At 44.4% G+C, this 20,457-nt stretch overlaps 1 protein-coding gene and 1 long non-coding RNA gene across 2 annotated transcripts; one reads left to right on the forward strand and one right to left on the reverse strand.

Annotated features, from left to right (window-relative positions):
* Window positions 1-265: 265 nt before the first annotated feature.
* GJD2 (gap junction protein delta 2) lies at window positions 266-6,956 on the reverse strand. Its single transcript, XM_081907985.1, has 2 exons — window positions 6,842-6,956; window positions 266-5,203 (listed from the first exon to the last, which is right to left on the reverse strand). Exons 1-2 carry the CDS (start codon window positions 6,910-6,912, stop codon window positions 4,360-4,362), a joined length of 915 nt encoding a protein of 304 aa, XP_081764111.1. The 5' UTR covers window positions 6,913-6,956; the 3' UTR covers window positions 266-4,359.
* A 6,569-nt stretch (window positions 6,957-13,525) lies between these two features.
* On the forward strand, window positions 13,526-19,823 carry LOC309366339. The gene is made up of 2 exons (XR_014166648.1): window positions 13,526-13,732; window positions 19,201-19,823. It is a non-coding gene; the product is annotated as an uncharacterized lncRNA (long non-coding RNA).
* The last annotated feature ends 634 nt before the right edge of the window (window positions 19,824-20,457 follow it).

The following is a 20,457-nucleotide window of genomic DNA, read 5'->3' on the forward strand; positions in this document are numbered from 1 at the left end:
CCTTCCTATCACAGTTTCCAAACTAACCATGGTTGGTGTTGTGTGGGTATTTATGGCCACCATGGTTAGCTTAACCCAGAATTTCCAAATCTGCTTCTAATCCCAGCTGCAATTTGCTATTGTTTCTGCCACTGAAATAAGATTCTGTTTTTGTTATATACATATGTATTTATTGGAGTTTTTAGCAAAATTTATGATGTTGTGAGTTTCCATGAACAACAATACTGTAGTATTCCATGCACGCAAACACTTTTGCACAATTGGCTCATGTTAATATTCCATTTTATTCCCATCCATTTGCATGTTTCCAATCTAGTAAACAAGATGTGCATTGCCTATATAAAAGCTGCTGTAGTGAAAAATAAAAGTCACTGGCATTGCTTTTTAGTATTTACCCTTTTTGTGCTTTTCACTAAAAGCATTGAAATGTATTGTCTGACAGGTTTCAAGGCATGCCTTCACCATTATTTTCTACATATACTACCGAGAACTTAAAACATGGACCTAACACTATGGAATCTGTACACATTTAATTATGCTGAGCATGATCCAGAACTAGTGAAATCCATTGGTATTTAGCCACTGACATCAGTGAGTTTAAGTAGGTTCTTTCTACACAGCCTATTGTTTATTGTGCATTACAGTTTACTTATTATTTTTACTAATACTATTACTACCACTATTACTGTGGCTAATGTTGCTTCTGTTAATACTACCACTACCACTGCTGCTGCTGCTACTATTACTACTACTACTACCAATAATGTAATTCCCATGTAAAGGAGCTGTTTAAGGTTATCCCAGTGGTGTATAAAAAGAAAATCAGATTTGCCTATGTATAAAAAATATTCTTTAGGAGTTTGTTATACTACCAATGGAGATCTTTAGCTGCCATGTTTGCCTTCTAAAAATAACATTCATGCTCTGCAGTTACATATTATTAGATAGTAGGAGTATGCACTGAAACAGTCACAAGTACTTTCAAATGGAGGGAAGGATCCATAATCAATTAAAAACCATTCATTTTAATGAAACAATAATGAAAAAGGCATGTTTTAAAGCAGCCCATATCCTTCCTCTACCTCACATGTTGAAGCAACCTCATGATGACCATTATTTATAAGAGACAGAAAGGGTTAAGCAGCAAATTGGCACTGCAATCCTAAATGCACTTACTTGAAAGTAGCACAAGCTGATTAGAGTGGATGACCTGATTCACACATGCACCACTTGTTGACTGGCTTGTATGTGTGAATAGTTCATACAACATAACACAGATGCTGGGACATTTTAATACCACTTCAAAGCACAACACTTTCAGTGGAGTCAGCTCCCAAACTGGTAAGCAGCCAGTCTTCAGGTGTACAGTGTCCACAAGGGACATACACACATGTGTGAACCAGCCTGGCGTTACATCCCAGCAAGTGTATTTAGGATTATTGATTTCAGACTCAATCCACCAAGTGCTGCTCCCACATTAGCCTCACTGAAGTAAGAATGAGTTGCTCACAGACATTGTTCCATGGACTGGAATCCAACTTCAGCACTTCATTCACAGCTTTAGTCTGATAGAAGTAGCTGCCTACAGTAAACAACTATGGCATTGAGTGGCATGCCCTGAATTTTCCAAGCATTTTCACAATTGCAATGACATCTCTGCACTGAAAGGTGGTCGGATTTTACAAGCATAAAGCACAATACAGTGGTCAATGGGGTTTTGTTTCAGAAGTCTACAAAGAAATGTACATTGAAATAAATGCAAACTTACTGGCGAAGCTTGTCTGTTTCAACAGGCAAGCATATGTCCATGTGAAGCAAACAGTGAATACCATTCTAAAATGGAAACAGCCTTGTTTTCAACAATAAAATGTGTTCAGTCTTAGCAGTTTCCTATCCGTTAGTTATGGATTACCTTGGTTCAAAGCTCAGTGTGCACTGTGCTTTTAAGACCAATCTAGTCCACTGGTTATCCCTGTCCTTTGTGCTTCCCCATGCAGCTCAAGTTGCCTTGAACATTTAAGGAAAGAGTGTATAAATAAATAAACAATAGCCCTGTGTAGTTAGTTACACATGGCTAGTTGCACCAAAACGCGGATGGAAATGGTCGCACGTACATTCTATTGAAAGCAGACGACATATCCATATTCAAATCTGATTTTACTCCCACCCCAATCCAGAGGAGGAGATTCCTTGATAAGGACTGGGCTGGGCCTGATTTTAGGATGACAGACTAATGAGGATATGAAGGAAACCTAGATGTGGATTAAAACCAATTTCACTCGCATTTCAAAGTGTTCTGTCATGGAAAGCCTGGTGTGTCAGGGATAGTTTGCATGAAAGGTTGGGAATCATGTGCACCCGCTTCACACATTACAGCAGATGCAAGGGGGGAGGGCAAAAGTGTGAGGCACTCCTTCTCCTTTCCCAACTTCCAGGCAATTTGTGAATTGAATCTCAGATCGAGATGATATGCACAGTTACTGCAATGCACCATGCATTTGATCATACAGACAACCCAGTGAAAATGGTCTGAGCCTTGAATAAGTGACAATTTATCCAGTCAGATTGTTTATGGGATGGCCTCCGTGACCTATAAAGTCCTAGTGAAAGCAGGGGAGGGGATCCCATTCACATACAGGGGATTTAACATAATGCAATCAATACTTAGAAATATTTCGATTTCTGTAATCTAAATTTTCCAGGCTACTTAAAGTTGGTTTCAGTGACATTTTGGGTTCCCAAAACAAATTCCTATGTGTTTATGTACTTGAACGCTTTAACCAATTTTTTGTTTGTGTGTGACTGTGTGTGCGCGTGCTTGCAGACAACACTGTCAACGTCCAGGTAGTTGAAATTATATACTTGAAAAGCATACTTCTCTGTCCCTGAAGGGCTCACATTATGAAAAATGATAAGGAAGTTAAGGGTAGAGAGAGAGAGATTATATATAATATTCACACACACATGCATATACACACAAATAGTAAAACCTGCATTTTCTGGATCATGCTGCATCTCCTACTTATCCAAATTCATTGCCCTACTATAGCACCATGTCATTGTAAAAAACAACAACCCAAAATCATATAAATGTTTCATATCCAAATGTTTTGGATATTATCCAGGCCATGAATATAAAAGAGGCTGTAATATAATAATCCCTATGTTCTAGATAGATATCCATATAAACTTCATCTTCATATAACAATGCAATGCTAGTAATATATATTTATATATAGTATGTATATATAAAAGAAAGTTAACTTTCTATTTTACAAAAAGGCAATTATTTTATTATCAATATAGTTATCAGCTGCTTTTTTTTTTACACCATTGCAGTAACTAAAGGAAAGAGGAAAGGGAAAGCTTGATTAAAATAAAAAGTAGATATAAAACCCTGTGGTTTCAAGTTGGGATCCTTTGCCAAGCCTTTGACTAAATACAGTTAAATTCTTTAACTTCAAGTATGGCACTTATATAAATAAGAGCAAAGAGGCGGTGACATATATTCACAGTTAATAGCGATAAATTCTACTCCTTTGGTATATGTGTCCAAAAAAAAGAAACACAACCTGTCGGTAAATACATAACTTGGCTGAACTTTAGATCAATCATTTGTATGCATATAGCAGGGAGCTGTGGTTTATTTATTTGTTTATGAATTTGGTAGATGACAACTAGCATAATAATGATTAAGGTCTCTGGTGTAAGTAGGCAGGCAAACAAAAAATAAATAAATGGCAAAAGTATTTTCAGCACTACCGTTTCTTGTGTAGTTGGTTTTTGTACAAAAACAAGGATAGAAAAATGCTAACCATACACAGTAATCAACTGTGTGATGCTGACCATGTAAAGTCAGGCATCCATCAGATGAAGCTCATGGATGTACTAACAGGCTTTACGGTCAGATGCCTGGACAGTGCAAATCTCTCCCTCGGCTTTTATAGACATGCTTGCAAATGAATATTGCTATGACCCCCTCCCCAAACCCTCCCTCAAGAAATGGCTCCCTTGCCGTTTTTCAAGATAACATTCTAGACACATTTCCCATCAGTTAGGAAAATTTTCTTGTCCTCGTGACGGTTGAAAAGATGCTCCAGTCAACAAATAGCAATGGACCACTCGGGGGAGGAAATAACTGAGCTGTAAGGCCAGATTGAAGTTGTTGTATAGCTGTTTTCTTCATCAGTCTTTTATTTAGCACACAGTTTTGTATCTGGTTTAGAAAGTGCAGATCAAGTACCTTAACGGCTTTCTTGGTGGTTTGAGGAAATGATTGCTTCAGCAATGTCCTTTCCCTAACGCTAATGCGCAGTAAGTCAGTGATCCCCAGCAAAGTCTTCTGGTTCTGCCACAGCCTCACACATAAGCAGAGTCACTGGACTGAGTCCTGCCAAAGTTAGGCACACTCATACGTGGCAGGTCTTTGTTTCTGATTTCATAAATGGATTTCCGTTTCGCTTGCACTCCCCTCACTGCCATTTTGATCTTTCTCCAGCCCAAGTGGTTCAGTTCGGCCAAATTGAGCACCACACAAATGCCACTCACGGCAAACATGAAGACCAAGAAGACTGTCTTCTCAGTGGGCCTGGAGACGTAACACTCCACTTCCTTAATGCAAGGATACCTGTCACATTCGTACATGGATGGGACATTGAATCCATACAGGAAATACTGTCCCACTAAAAACCCAATCTCCAGGGCATTTCTGAAGACCACCTGAATGATATAAAACCTAGAGATGCCTTCTTGCCGCCTCATCTTTGACTTGGTGGTTCTAATAGCTGGGTTGGGAATTTCCTTTACTTCCAAGCAGTCAGGTTCTGCCTCCTTGGTGGAGTTCTCCGTGTTTTGCAGCACCCCATTGACAATGGTATTCTTGATCTTCTTGCTGTCGTCCCTCTTCATGGAGTCCTGATCCCTGTCCAAAGTGAGGAAGACAGTGGAGTACCTCCTTTCCCTCTGCTTGGCAGATTGGTGAACAGAATACGTTATAAAGCAGAGGCTAGGAGTGCACACCATGATGATCTGAAATACCCAGTATCGAATGTGAGAAATGGGAAATGCTTGGTCATAACATGCCTGGTTGCAGCCTGGCTGCAAGGTGTTGCACACAAACATAGTCTGCTCATCGTCGTACACAGTTTCTCCTACAATGGCCACAATAAGAATCCTGAAGATCACCACCACGGTCAGCAGAATCCTATAAAACAAAGGTTAGATGAGTGCACATTTACAGGGCAGAAGAGGAATACTGAAAAAAATCACTACTATTTTAAAGAAAGCATATAAATGGAGTATAGCTCAGCTGGTGGCCACTAGCCAAGCTAGTCAGAAGCACAACTTCTGTGTTCAGAGACAGTGTGGTTATTATATGGTATAAGCATAAAAATCATGATGGGTGTCATAATCTTGCTCAACTTGCTCCTGTCTGGCCAGTCAGAGATATCCATTAGATATGTATTAGATGCCCTAGCAGGCATTGCTGATGCCCTAGAAGGGATTCAGAAATCTGCCTCTGTATATTCTTCCCACAAACAAGTGTAAATATTTTTATTTGCAAAGACCTCTCCAGGATATTACTTGTTATCCCCTCCTTTTTTGCTATTTTTATTTACACATTCTCTATGGCTGTGCACTAGCTTTTAGGAACCATTTTTATTCTACATTAATTTGGGCACTTTTAAAGTAGTGAACGTGATTCACAAATTTATAAAATAACCAAACCGATGCACCACCGGTCAAATCCAGCATGGCATTTCTTATATTCTTTGAATTTAAAGAGGTTAAGAAAACGCAGGCTATTTTCAATCATTATGGGGAGCTGTCCAGTGCTGATCTTGTATCTCATTCAACCTTCTCAAACTTCTCAGCTTTTCTTGAGCGGCTTGACCAAACAAAAGACAAAAAATGATTGCCTAAGCAATGTACTTATCCATACGGATGTTTACAGCAAACAGAAGGAAATGCTTGCTTGGTTTATTTGAGCACAAATCTTACTTTGGCTTATACAGGGGAGAATCTATAACCACAATGACAGTTCTAAGCAGCCAGTTGTGTGCGTGTTTTTCGCCTGTACCTCAAGTGTCCGAAAACAGATGTCGGTCAAATAAAAGAGAGTGGCACCTCTCCCACTTTCTATGGTATGCAGCATATTGATCAAACCATAAATGAGAGGAGGGAAGCAAATCAAAGGTAAGGGAGCTCACTTGTCCTTACTTTACCCTTGCATTTTGCCAGCTGCAATCACCAGCTAGATAATAATATGACTCTTTGAAAGTGACTCATTCTAAATATTACTATTATTACTATTATGCCACCTAACAGCAAACATCATCCACATCTTCTGTCTCCTTTAAATGTGCATTCAGTCATTCGCTTTTCTTTTTTAATGAATAAGCTGACGGGGGGTGGGAAGGGAAGTGGGGGGGGATGGATTATATCGAAGGTTAAGAGAGTCCCGTGCACTAGCAGTGAACTCTGAAACAAAGCAGAGAAGCGGTTTGGAGGGAGTGGGGGGGGGGGAGCGCAGTCCTGTGCGGTAGCAAGTTTGCCAAAGAAAGAATTGGGAATGTCGAAGGGGGTTGGGAATAGGGGTTGCTGGGAAATCCGGTGCTTCAAGGTGTCCTGTTGGGCTGCGGCTTCCTCCCCCCCCCCCAACTCCCCCGGTCCCGCAGGAATCCAGGGGACTTCCTTCCAAGGCGATGCCATTTAGGATGGCGGGCAGGGTGCGCGCGAGGGAGCGCAGCGTCCCCGTGGAGCTCCCTCCGCCGCAGGAGCCCGGCAGGGTCAAAGAGGGCGACGGGGAGGGAGGCGCGCCGGGAGCCGTCGGGCCGCTTACCTCCCTATCATAGTGGAGTGCTGCTGGACGGCGGCTTCGAGGAGTCTCTCTAGGATGGTCCATTCCCCCATCGCGGTTCATCGGGAGGCGAAGGCTCGGGCAGCGGCGGCGGCGGCGGCGCAGGAGCGGCGGCTGCGGCGGCGGCTGCGCTCCGTCAGCCACGGCGGCGGCGGCGGCGGCGGAGACGCGCGTTCCCGGCCCGAGCCGCCCGGCGTGCGCAGGGAGGGACGCTGCCCCACGGCCGGGCGGGCTGCCTGGCAGGCGGGGCGGCTGCCGCGAGCCAGCCTGGGCGGCGATCGCCTGGCGCAGCGCAGCCCAGGCGGAGGTCGCCTTCAGTGTCTCGCCGCCCGCCTCCCGGCCGCCTTTAAGTAGGCTCTGCTTGCGTCACGGCCAGGTTGGAGGGGAGCAGCCGAGCGGCGGCGCCACAGCCCGAGAGGGATCGCCAAAGCCGACCCCCACGCAGCGCCGCCGCCGCCGCCGCCCCCGAGGACCCTTCCAGCGGGCGGGGTGGCGTGGGGTGGGCGCCCATCTTCCCCAGCCCGCCCCCCGACGAGAGCTGCGCCTTTGGGGAGGGGACGGGCAGAGGGATGGGGGGCCCCGACGACGCGCCTCGCCATCCACGGAGCAAGGAGGAGGTAACGAATGTGGCCTCAGGGGATCCCGAGACGCCTCGCCAGCCTCCCCGGGGCCGGATCCGGGCGCCTGCCTTTCTTCCGGGCGGCCGTTTCCCGGGGACTTGGCCTGCGCCGCGTCCTTGACAAGGGAAGGCGTGTGGGGAGGGAGGGAGGGAGGGAAGGAGGGACGCTTTCCTCGCTCGTCGCCAGCCCAGCTAGACGGGAAGAGGAGGCGAGTGGAAGGCGCAGCAGCCTCCTTCGCGCCGGAAGGGAGGGGAAAGCGAGGCTGAGGCATCGGATCCCCGCAGATCAGGAGCTGACACCCCCCCTCCCTCCCCACGATTGCCGAGCAGGACCAACGGAGGGCCGCTGGGGACGATCACTGCTCCGGACGCCAGGTCGGGGGGCGCCCTCGACGCCGAAGCCCCCCTCCCCTGCGGAGAATGGCGCCTCTGCTTCCCCTGGCTGGGCGCGTGAGAAACCTCTGGCACGGTAAGAGCGCAAAGGCCGCCATCCTTTCCTTGGTCTTCCTTGGCTCTTCGCTGCTGCAGCTCTGGCAAAGGGAAACCCGAAGAGGACACGCGTTGAATGCGCAAGGAGCCCTCCTGCCCTGGGACTGGCTTGCCAAGTGGAAATGCCAGTCGCCAGCACCATCTGGGCACACCTGCTGAGGCCCCAGCAGCTAGGAAGGCCCACTGAGGAGGTACAGCTGGGCCTGGAGAGCTTGGGCCCCACTTGGTTGGGGGGAGTGCAACCTCATCTGCAACTTGCAAGTGAGGGCTGCTCCACACCGTTCGTTTTAAACGGCCTTTAACAGATGCTGCGCACCCACCCACCCCCAAGAATTCTGGGCTCCATAATTTGTTATAGGTACTGAGTTGGGAGGAGACCCTCACAGAGCTACAGTTCCCAGTACCCTTAACAAACTACAGTTCTCAGGATTCCTGGAAGGGGACTGTTAAAGTGATGTAAGTGTACTTTAAACGTGTGTGAATGTGAACTGAGTTTTGGTGGCAGCAAAGAATGGCCCAATCAGTCTGGATGTCGCTGAGTCCTCTCTGCACCACCCAAAGGGAGAGCACAGGTGAGCTCGAGAAGCCTCAACATCATAAGAGAATAAGGCAGCTGGATCAGGCCCAAGGTCCATCTGGTCCAGCATCCTGTTCCCACAGTGGCCAACCAGATGCCTGTGGAAAAACCTCTTGAGTGGGGAGGGTGGCCCATTAGGAATAGGGGCATTGCCCCACCAATCTCAGTCACTTGCCCATCTTCTTCCTTGCAACCAGGCCAAGGAGTAGCACTGCTGGTCCACTTCCTCCTCCCTAGTCTCAGTGTTGCCCCTTGTAGAATTCAGCAGGGAGGAGAATGGGGACATTGCCTGTCATTGCTTCTGACTCCACCAACCTGTCCAGGTATGGACACCAGCTGCTACTGCCTTGGCTGCAGGCAGGTGGAGGGATCAGTCACGGTTTGCCTCCCTCTCCCTCTGGGAGGTTCAACTTGCTCACACCCTCTGCCTCTCTGGGCTGGTCTGCATGGGCAAGAGGGCCTAGCAGGCTGCACAGAGTGAGGAAGAGATCACCTGTGTAAAAGATCTGTGGCTGCTTCTTGCACCTCCTCAGGAGGTGGTGCCAACATCTCAGTTTGTTTACCATCTCCCTCTGTCTCTGGCTGGCATGGGGGGGGTGAGGGCTGAGGGCTGCGCTTGCTGGGCCCAGTTTTCACTGCCATGCCACCAGGAGGAGAGAGCCCATGTGTGCTAAGCTAACAAGATGGTGGGCTGGCCGCTTTGGGCCATTTGCACACCTGCCTGCTCTCTCCCTCCAGGGACCTCCTGCGGAAAGATTAAAGGGAGAGCAGGTGGACAGAGCCTGCAGCTAGTGCTCTTATATTCTCTCGCTCTCCCTCCCTCCCTCCCTCTCTCTGCAGAGCCACAGGGCTCAGTCCCCTCACCCCACTGCCTAGAAAAAGGAGGGAGGAGAAAGCCACCAGCCTCTGTCTGGTGTGAGGAAACCTGGGTCCACTCAGGGGGCAAGAAGGAAGCCACCATAGGCCAGAGCGAGAGCCTGGCAGGCAAGCATTTCTTCAGGTCTTCTTCCAGCTAGACTACCCACATGCCACCTACTATCCTGTGGGGAGGATTCCAGGAAAAAGGGGCAGGGGCATCATTGTCTCACCCCATGGTGATACATCATCCACTGCCCCATGGGAAGGATGCTTTTTTAATATGTTATTGTTGTTTATTGTGCTTTCCAAATATGCAATTGACTGTTACTTGTAAGCTGCCGTGGTAGGATTTGTACCCTGAAAGGTAGGAGATACATAACTGTAAGAAATAAAGTAAAATTAAGGTTCAGCTAGCTCATATCAGCTTCTCCTGTCCTGCCTCTTCACACATCGCATTTTAAATATGGATTTCTAAGCATGCACACCTCTTTTAGGTGCACATTTCCAAAGACATGCCTAAAAAGGTAAAGTATGAATTCAGTAAATATATGTTTTGCTCAGTTACACATCTCACAGAGCTGTGATTGACTGACGTTCCCTCCTGAGTGGACTTTCACTGGCGAACCCAGGATTGTCTCTTTGATGTGTGAAATGCCAGGGGCCAAAGAATCATTACTGAAACAGAGAGGTATTATTTCAGTGTCTTTTAATAACTTCATTTTTCTAAAAAAAATTGAGATTGGTGAGCTTCAAATTAGAGAATTACTCAGTGTACTCCATTTATATGGCACAGCTGTTTGCACTACACAAAATCTAGTAATTATTTGCAAAGGGGGCAGTTGTTTGTCCTTACAAGAGTGCAAAATGTATCTCACTAAGTCATTAGTAGTACAAATGCAAGTAAGAGTGCATTGCAAATGTTGTATTGTAAGTTTGATATGTACATAGCATGTGCATATCTATGGGAAAGTGGCCTCATTTCATTAGAGTGTATTAGAGTGATGTGACATTGTTCCTTGTTATAATGAACTATCTCTGTGTGTGAGACAGATTAATATATATCACAGTCAGTTATAACAAGAAATAATATTGCAATACTTGTCATTCCAGTACATTAACGAGTACACATTTTTACAAATATGTTTGCAGTTATTTTCCACATAACATGTACATGTGACCCTCCTTAATTTATTGCATTTGCACTACTAATGCATATTTATTTTCTACATCCCCTTATTGCTATTATTACTTATGGGAGAATTCAACGTAGTGTATAGCTGTCAATTCCCTTATTCCGAATAGGATTCCTCGCAAGAAAAGGGAGAAGTTGATAGCTATGACATAGCACTAAGCAGATTGCTTCATCAGCGCAAGCATTTCTGCTTTCCTGGTGGAATGATCTGCCTTCTTCTCGCTCCTCCCCCCCCCCTTCTGGGGATTCTCCCAACCTCCTGCCAGTTGGGGGGGGAGGGGGCACAAAAGGAAGGAGAGAGGGGAAAGCCCTATAGTGCTAGTAGAAGTGCTTGTGCAAGCCTCTACTGCCAGGACTCACCAGCTGAATCTCATTCTTAGATTTCTTACCCACCCTTCCTCATGAGGTCTCGATATGTGTCACAACTATTTAAAAATACAATCTTTTAATAAGTTAAAACACACTGCAGGTAAGAGAAATGGGCGAGTCATAAAAAAAATTGAGTCTTGGCTTGCAAAAGTCCAGCATACATCTGACCAAAACTGCATAATGAAGGTTACAGGTTCACCTCCCTGGGGAGGGAATTGCACATCTTAGGGGCTGCGACAGAGAATGCCTTCTTGTCATCCCTCAAACTCATGAGGGCAGCGGAACTGCCAAGAAAGCCCCCTCGACTTATATGACCCTGAGAGTCTGGAGGGAAGGATCAGTCTTTCTGATATTTGGGGCCTAAGCCGTTTAAGGTGTTAAACATGAATGTGAGCACCTTGACTTGGGCCTAGAAATGAACTGGCAACCATTGTTCTTTTCAACTAACTCTTTGAAGTCTGTAGCCACTTGGGACAGTTTGTGGCCTTTAAAACCAGTGCTATTTTTTCTAGAAAAAAGAGGTACCAGAACTCACCATGAATGCCTCCCTTGTTCTCTTACAATGGCATTGGCGCCCACCTGAGAGGTGCCAGAACTTAGTTCTGGTGAGTTCCAGGTGGGGGAAAAGCCCTGGTTTTACCCACCTGTACAGTGGTACCTCAGGTTAAGAACTTAATTCGTTCTGGAGGTCCGTTCTTAACCTGAAACTGTTCTTAACCTGAGGTACCACTTTAGCTAATGGGGCCTCCCGCTGCCGCCGCACAATTTCTGTTCTCATCCTGAAGCAAAGTTCTTAGCCCAAGGTACTATTTCTGGGTTAGCGGAGTCTGTAACCTGAAACATCTATAACTCGAGGTACCACTGTACTTCTTTATGAGGCTCTTTTACATGCTTGTGGTTTCTCAGCTGCTTCCTAGTTTCACCCATTTACCTAATAACTCTGAACCACACACACTAACAGACAATACAAATGAGTAAGTTACAGCTGGAAAGAAATGAGGAAAATCAAGTCTAACAGCTTGCCGCAAAGACGCAAAATCAAAACTTCATTAGTTCTGAAAACCAGAAGTGGCAGATTATACTGTAAGCAGAGAACCTTGAACTCTACATGCCGGTTCCTACATCATGGAATGAATGACTTTTAATGCATAGCCTTGGAGTAATTAAACTTTATGGAACCTAACGGAAGGCCTTTCCAAAAAAATTAAATCTCGGATCTTTATAGCTTTAACGATTAGAAGAATTTAATGTGCATTTTACAATACCTGTCATAATTAAAATCCCATATCTGCGCTACATCAATGCACCAATATACCAGTTCATTAACTTCATTAATTGAAAAGGTTTCCCTTTTAAAAAGGTACTGCTGCGGATTGGCTGGAGTGTGTGCAAGTAGACGAAAGGTGGAAATGAGTCTATTGCAAATTAGGCATTGGAGTGAGGGTGTATTCCTGGGCACGAGGCAGCATCAAACAGACCAACTGCCATATGGGTATCTATGTATCTGAAGAAGTGTGCATGCACACAAAAGCTTATACCAGAACAAACTTAGTTGGTCTATACTGGAAAATTGTTTTTTTAATTTTTTTTTGCCATATGGGTGGCAGTGGAAATGTAAAAGAGACAGAGCACAGTGGCTGAGTCATTACTGGCATCAGGGGACCCACAGGGCACCTCTGACTGGCAATAATGCCGAAGCCATGCAGATGCATAGTCTTATTGCTGGTCTGGAATGTCACTTTCTGACCATGAAGTTTTTAGTCTTTGTGGCTAACAACAACAATGTGAGGATTAATCAGTTTGCTGAATACTGTTAGGCTAAGTGTCTCTTGGGACGCAGGTGGCGCTGTGGGTTAAACCACAGAGCCTAGGACTTGCCGATCAGAAGGTGGGCAGTTCGAATTCCCATGACAGAGTGAACTCCCGTTGCTCGGTTCCTGCTCCTGCCAACCTAGCAGTTCAAAAGCATGTCAAAGTGCAAGTAGATAAATAGGTACCGCTCTGGTGGGAAGGTAAACAGCATTTCCATGCACTGCTCTGGTTCGCCAGAAGTGGCTTAGGCATGCTGGCCACATGACCCGGAAGCTGTACGGCCAATAATGCGAGATGAGTGGCGCAACCCCAGAATCGATCACAACTGGACCTAATGGTCAGGGGTCCCTTTACCTTTAAGTGTCTCCTTACGGTTCTGCAGTTCTCAACCTGTGGGTCCCCAGATTTTGTTGGACTACAACTCCCATCATCCCTGAGCTTTGGCCTTGCTAGCTGGGGTGATGGGAGTTGTAGTTCAACAACATCTGGGGAACCACAGGTTGAGAAAGGCCGGGTTAGATGAATATCATTCTTAGGGGAATCAGTGCCTTTTCACTTGTTCATAATTCTGGGCGGAATTAAGCCCCCAAAATGGAATAAGTCACTCTTATGTCTCTTATAAGACCTTCAGGTGAAGAGTGGATTATAAATGCTTGTAGAAAGAAAGAAAGAAAAAATGAATAAATCTATCAGACGTGCTTGTGGTTTTCTCCTTTCAGATGTGGAATCCATTCCACGTATATGAGGGAATGGAAAAGTCTACTCTGACGGGAGCTTTGTCTGCATAAGGACTTCTAGGTTGGAGCAAGACAAGATGTAAGTTCTACATAGCACAACTATGGAAGCCAAACTAGGTCTGGAGAGATCCAGGTTCAGATTCCCCGCTTTGTCATGAAGCTCAACATTGCTCAGCCCAACCTAGCTCAGAGGGTTGTGTGAAGATAAAATTAGGGCAAGGTGAGATCCATGCATGCTACCTTTAATTCCATGGGAGAAAGGGAGGGCATAGATGCAAATAAAGAAAATTAGAGAAAGTACGGTAGGAGTTCCTCCTGAATGTTCATGAAATGAAATGCGACCTCTTCACATTTATGTTTTTAAAACCCCTTTGAGTCCCTCCATTTCCTTGAACACAAGGAAACTGATCCACCTCTCTGACCCACCCACCCCCAAAAAAATTAGAGGAAAGGGGGTGGCAGCCTCCTCTGCTTCTTAAGTGGTTGTGGGCTTCCTTGGGAAGGATCCCTGTTGGCCACACTGGAGGATTGATGTGGGAGGGTGGACTGGATAGAAGCTCTTGATTCTCGAAAGCTTCATAACTAATTCATAATAATTATACAGTTTTAGAAATAGGTTTGTTGCCTTTTGCTTGCCGCAGTATGTAGCCCATTGTATCTCAGAAAGCTTTCGGTTGTGAAGCAGTTTATAAATCTGTAAATAAATAAAAATAACTGTGACTTTTTTAATAAAAAAACCAACAGCCTTTTAATCACATGTAACTGAGTCTCACAACTTGACTAGAGACATCCAGCTTATGACGTGGCCTTCTTGGATAAGTTGTGTACTCTTGCTTGCCATAAATAAATAAATAAATCCCTGCTCATCTGGCTGGGTTTCCCCAGCCACTCTGGGCAGCTCTCAACAGAATATTAAAAACACGATAAAACATCAAATATTAGAAACCTCCCTAAACAGGGCTGTCTTCAGATGTCTTCTAAAAGTTGGATAGGTGTTTATTTCATTGTACACCAAACACATCCTTGCTGCCTAAATCAGTTCAGTTCCTAACTGAGATCAATTCAAAGGTGTGTGTTTGTGTTTGTGACGACATGGTTCAAACACATCCAGAGGAGCGCTTGATTGGCTCTGCCAATGGGTGCCACCACAACAAAGCCCTACTGGCTAGTCCAGCCTCTAGTGCTCTATACGTTTATCATTGTCTCTTAAATCATTGGCGTACATTCTGCAAGGACTTGGTTTAAGTTTGAATGTATCTGAAATCCACAATAAAATGGGAGTCAGACTGCCCTGCTCTGCAAGCTGCCAAGGTGAAAATAAAGGACTGGGAAAGGTGTAAGGCATGTGCAGAACGGAAGTGTCTATAAGCACTCCATAAGGATTTAGCAGCCTAAGAGCCCAAAGTTCTCCAACCTGCTGTGCTGTCCAGAATGTGTGCTTTGCTGAATGTGGCACTTTTGTCAGTAAATCAGCCTACATTTTATTCACAATCCTCTAGGATTAAGGTTAGCTTGATCTTCTCTGGCTTACAACGATCCGTTTCTTAATGAAGCAGCAATATTGTTTGCAGGGTCAAAGCAGTCCCTTTTAACATTTTATCAATTGTACTCATGCTGTTTAAAAGTTAAATCCTCCTTTATGGAGAGGAACTGGCTCTGGTAAAGAAAAGGAGTGTGTGAGTGTGTGTGTGCATATGCCAAATTTGTGTTCCTTCCCAGATATCCAGAAGAAAGTGTATGTTTTGAATGTTTGTGATTCACAGAGGATGCCCAAGGGATTAATGATTATTTCTTTTTAGTGTCGATGCCAATGAGAGGTTGCTTTGTCTCTAAGGAGTTATGGGTCAACCTGCTTCAGAGATCCGGCTTATTTATGCTACCTTCATCAAACAGTCCTGTTTAGGGAAGTTTTTAATGTTTTATTGTATTTTAAATATTTTGTTGGAAGCCGCCCAGAGTAGCTGGAGAATCCCATGGGCGGGGTATAAATAATAAATTACATTATTATTATTAGTAGTAGTGGTGGTAGTAGCAGTAGTATTAGTATTATTATTAACAAATTTAGCCAAAGAGCAGCCAGAAAACCACAGCTGAAGATTCCCCCAACCAATGGTATCAGCATGAAAGCATATCTCATAGAATGAATGAATTTTCCAAAGCACTGACATGAACATTTATTTCCCCCAAATTTCACACATAAAAGGCATCTTAAGCTGTTCTCATGGCATGGAGAGGCTTGTATACAAGGAAAGCTGTGACTGAAGCACAGTGTCCCTTGATGTCGAGCATCACTGGTATTTGAGTGATCCAACATTGCAACGCTAAGCTATTTGTATATATGAGCGGGCTTTGTAGAAAATCAGAATCTCTCTCTTGCACACATACAGAACCTCAAACGGCAACACGGGATCTTTCCCAAAGTATTATGATTTTGTGTAATGATTTCAAGTATTACAGCTTTTGAAATCACAGGAGTGTCAAAGAGTGAGTATTAGGGTCTAGACATGAAAGGATCCTTCTGTGCACCTTAAAAGTTTGTTAGCCTACCCTACCATCAAGGCTGTAATAAAAGGTACTAGATCCTTAAGTCTCCCGTATTCACATCAAAGGGGAGAGGAAACCCCATACATGCACAAGGAAATTCTATATGTGCAGAAGCTCTGTGTGTGCAAGCACATGGGGCTCTAGATCAGAACAAATGGCTTTAACTTCCCAAATGCCTAACCGCTGCAATTTGTAAACGTCATAGGATGTTATTCCTTTGTTCTAAACTTCTACTGGACCCAATATGCTTTATTTCAACTTTACCCCCTCTGAGGCTTTTGTTTGCAGTTATTTAGCGCTTTGTGAAAAGGTACAAACCCTTTCCAAATATAACCCGTGCATTTCTTTCCTTATGCTGTGTAATTGCACTTGGGTGCTTTAAAATAGCACTTCCAAGTGCAAGACGTGAAGTGTTTTGATGAACTTTCTTTCAAAGACTAATGCTAGCAGCTTTGCAGACAGTGTTTGGTTTAATCCACAACAGCTAAATAATTAGCTGCTGAACTGAAAACACCCATCTAAGATCTCAAAACCATCTGCTCTGCTGTGTTTTCATCTGGTGCCTGCGTGTGTATTAATGACATGATTGCATCAGATTGTACCTTTTATTCATAAAATCATATGAGGACATCTGCTGCAATCTGTGGGATCTCAGTTCTTGAAGAGAGCACATTTCACGACACACAGTGTTTCAATGCACAATGTTACTTACCTTGCAGAGGACCTGAGCAATTTATTCTGTACTCGTAAACTCTACTCTTGCACACTAATGAGCTTTGAAGAACCTGAGCTGATAGCTCACAAATGAACTGTTGCAACAGTTGCATTAACCTTTGCAACATCAGAGCTATTTGTAGAGAGAGGGGAGAAATCTGATTCAGTTTGCACTTAAAGGCAAATTTACATAATTCACACTTTCTGAAGCAATATACAGACCAACACTCAACCATCCTTTGAAGTGTGTGTGTCTTCAAATTTTGCAATGCAATTCTCCAGACAACAATATGTACAAAAATGCACATATGGGCTGAAGTGCACACAACCTTAGTTAAAATAACCTACAAAAATGCATTATATTAGTGGAACGTGTGCAAAAATGTGTAGATAGGAGTAATTTTTACTAAAATACTAAAGGTTTTTCAGGATGGCCTAAAAAAATGAAATTGCAAATAGATATGGAAATGTGGGGAACTATCTTGCCAAATGCGAGGTGGTTCTTAAAAAAAAAAACATAAGCAATGCAAAACACAAGTGGCTGAGAAGAAGATTTTATTCCTAAACAGCAAGTAATATATACATACCAGGTATACACTTCTATATGCCACTTGAAAGCCCTCAAGCGTAGCCAAGTGACTCCCCCGGGTAGCCTTAGATTGCACAGCCCTGTGGCCAATCAGTCCATGCACAAGCTTCTAAATCACTCTGCCCAAACCATCTGATTTTATAGATAGCCACCTTCTCCCAATGCCTCACTTTCCAATAACAATTTCCAACATTAAAGAAGGTTCCCAACACTAGCCTCCCAGACTGAATAAGGCAGCTGGGGGGGGGCTTCACCTTCTCCCAACTGATTAGGACAGGCATGGCCAAACTTGGCCCTCCAGCTGTTTTGGGACTACAGTTCCCATCATCCCTGACCACTGGTCCTGTTAGCTAGGGATGATGGGAGTTGTAGTCCCAAAACAGCTGGAGGGCTGAATTTGGCCATGCCTGGATTAGGACATCAGAGGAGGTTTTCACACCTTAATAATAATAATAATAATAATACCTTTATTGTCATTGTACAACCTGTGTACAATGAAATTAAAGGAGCCTCCCTCCCATAGCTGTCAACTTTTCCCTTTTCTTGTGAGGAATCCTATTCAAAATAAGGGAATTTCCCTTTAAAAAAGGGAAACGTTGACAGCTATGCTCCCTCCCCAAACACTCAGTCTTGCTGCACTCTGTGTGCTTATCGAACAACACACCACCTCGCAAGTCAATTTCACTATGTTATTTTCAAAAACTTAACAGCTGCCAGGAAGGGGGGAGGAACAGAGGCAGGAAGGGTGGCCATATTAGACTCACTACTTCCCCAATATACAATTGGTCTTCTGGTTGGATTTCCCATACAGGAACTGAATTTAAGACTAGAAAAATGAGAAATGGAGGCAGGGCTGGCTCATCCATGAGGTAGACTGAGGCTGCTGCCCCAGGGGGCAGAGTCCAAGGGGCACCTCCGGTGGGGGTGCTCTCCCCCTGCCACTGCCTCCAGAGAAGCAAAGAGAAGAGGCAGCTGTGGCTTCCAGGTTCTGGCAAGATTGTGCAGAGGCCTCCGAACGATCTGTCAGGGCTCTTGTGAGATCTCGCCAGAACTGCAGCTGTGCAATGCCAGGGAGGCGGGCGACATGCAGTGTGTGTGTGTGTGTGTGTGTGTGTGTGTGTGTGTGTGTGTGCAGGGCAGCACCTTCCCGTTTCACTTCAGTCGGCAAAATGGGACTTGCTGCCCTGGTCCCAGATGGCTTTGGCCCACTCAACCTGGCCTGTAGCAATCCGAGCCTGTCTCAACTTGACTCAAATGAGGCCCCTATCCCTCCAAATAGGCCCGAATCTGGTGTACAGTCCTCAAAAATAAAACCATGGGTCATGAAATGCCATTTTAGAAGGGGTATTGTAAGAAAGACAGAACTATTCTGCTTGGCCTTCAGTCTGAATTAGCCTGATTCTCTATTCCCTTTTCCATGAAAAAAACCCTTCTGGGACTCCACATTTAAACTCTTCCCTGGTCTCCTTGCTGGCTGGCCCTAGTAGGACCAACTTGGCCAGTTAACCCTGGTGATCACTTGATGTTTACTGACTGCGGTTCCCCCCCCCCCAAGATGATCCCTGAATTTTTGAATTTTATTGGCATTGATGCTGCATTTATGTTGTATTTTATGCTGTTTTTAAGTCGCATTTTAATCAATGTTTTATATTTGCTGCTAGCTGCCCTGAGCCCGGTTTTTGAACCGGGAAGGGCGGGGTATAAATAAACATTTATTATTATTATTATTATTATTATTATTATTATTATTATTATTATTATTAAGCATCTGTAATACTTACTGCTTTGACATATGGAACAACTAACTCTTTTTATTTCACTTTGATGGGCCTCTCTCTCAGCATTGAGCTGAGAAAGCACAGTGAAATGTGAGAAGACACGTTGGGATATTTCAGTATGAATTCGTTCACACACAGCATTGCTTTTGGACCTAGCGCAATGCCCTGTCTCCTTTTGTCTTCATTCAAATGCTGAATCTTGTACATGCTCCAGGCAGTTCTTACTTCAATATGCTGATTTAGGGCAGTGCTTCTTTCCCTTGGTTTGATGGTAACACTACCATATGTCTTGGGTATTCCTGGTGCCCTCTCCTCTATCCCCACATCTCTCTTATCACCAGTCTCAGAAGAAGAATTCACATTACATTAAATTGCAAGGCAGTGCTGAAGCAGTCCGTTGAAATTACTAGAGCCACACTGCGACTGATTTGAAAGTGAAACATCTGTGGTGAACAAGGAGGGTGGAAATCAGCAGCTCAGTAGGGGACTCAGTTTTTGTTTTATTTTTAAATCTCTATGCTGTTCGAGGCCCTGGGGGGTGGAATTCTGCAATTCAAATGTAAAGGAGCAGAAAAAATGTCTATTTATTTCAAATGAAATATATGTAACCCTGAAACACATGTATATTGGGGTATGTGCACGAAATGATGTTTGACGGACGAAAATAAAGGGAGTGTGTGCCTTTAGCTGGGGCTAAGCAATACAGCACATGATTTCATTCATGATCCCTGTTTGGCTAAATGATTGTTGTTTGGTAGATAATTGGCTGTCAGGTTCTTTAATAGAGAGGAAAATCTCTAAATTGGTGCCTGCGGTAGATGCAATTCCCCCTAGGAAAGCATTTCACTTAAATTGGGGCTGGTGGACTTTTATTCTTGTATTTCGGTGAGGGTTTTTCTTTTTAACAGAGCTCAATCGTATTTCATATATTTCACAATTTAATTCTATGTTATCTCACTTTCACCTTGCTTTTTCTCACTCAGTTAACTGAGAAACTTATTTGACTGGGAAAGAAAACAAATTTTAGTGGCTGAACAGATTTGACCACCTAGCTTGTGTGTTCACATCTGCTTTCCAGGAAGAAAGACACAGACAACACTCCTTGCACCTTCTTCTCCTGGGGCACACATCCCCTGTCTGTATATGGGTGCAACAATGCAAAAAAAATTGAGTGAATGAGAATTGGGGTATCTTTATAACTAGAATAGCAGTCTGCAAGGGCTCCTTCTCACCCCTTTAGATGGAAAACTGGAGACCTTCCCATTTAGCAGCTGTGCCCTGGGAAACAAACACATGCCATTTGTTGGAGCCTTTCTTCTG

The sequence above is a fragment of the Podarcis melisellensis genome (genome assembly GCF_964234715.1).
Source record: "Podarcis melisellensis genome assembly, chromosome: 1".
Taxonomy (NCBI): domain Eukaryota; kingdom Metazoa; phylum Chordata; class Lepidosauria; order Squamata; family Lacertidae; genus Podarcis; species Podarcis melisellensis.

Excerpts from the sequence above, each read along its gene's own strand:
- GJD2 (XM_081907985.1), bottom strand. The coding sequence starts at position 6,912 with ATGGGGGAATGGACCATCCTAGAGAGACTCCTCGAAGCCGCCGTCCAG. Across the intron at positions 5,204-6,841 it reads CACTCCACTATGATAGGGAG|GATTCTGCTGACCGTGGTGG; the intron begins GTAAGCGGCCCG and ends TTTGTTTTATAG.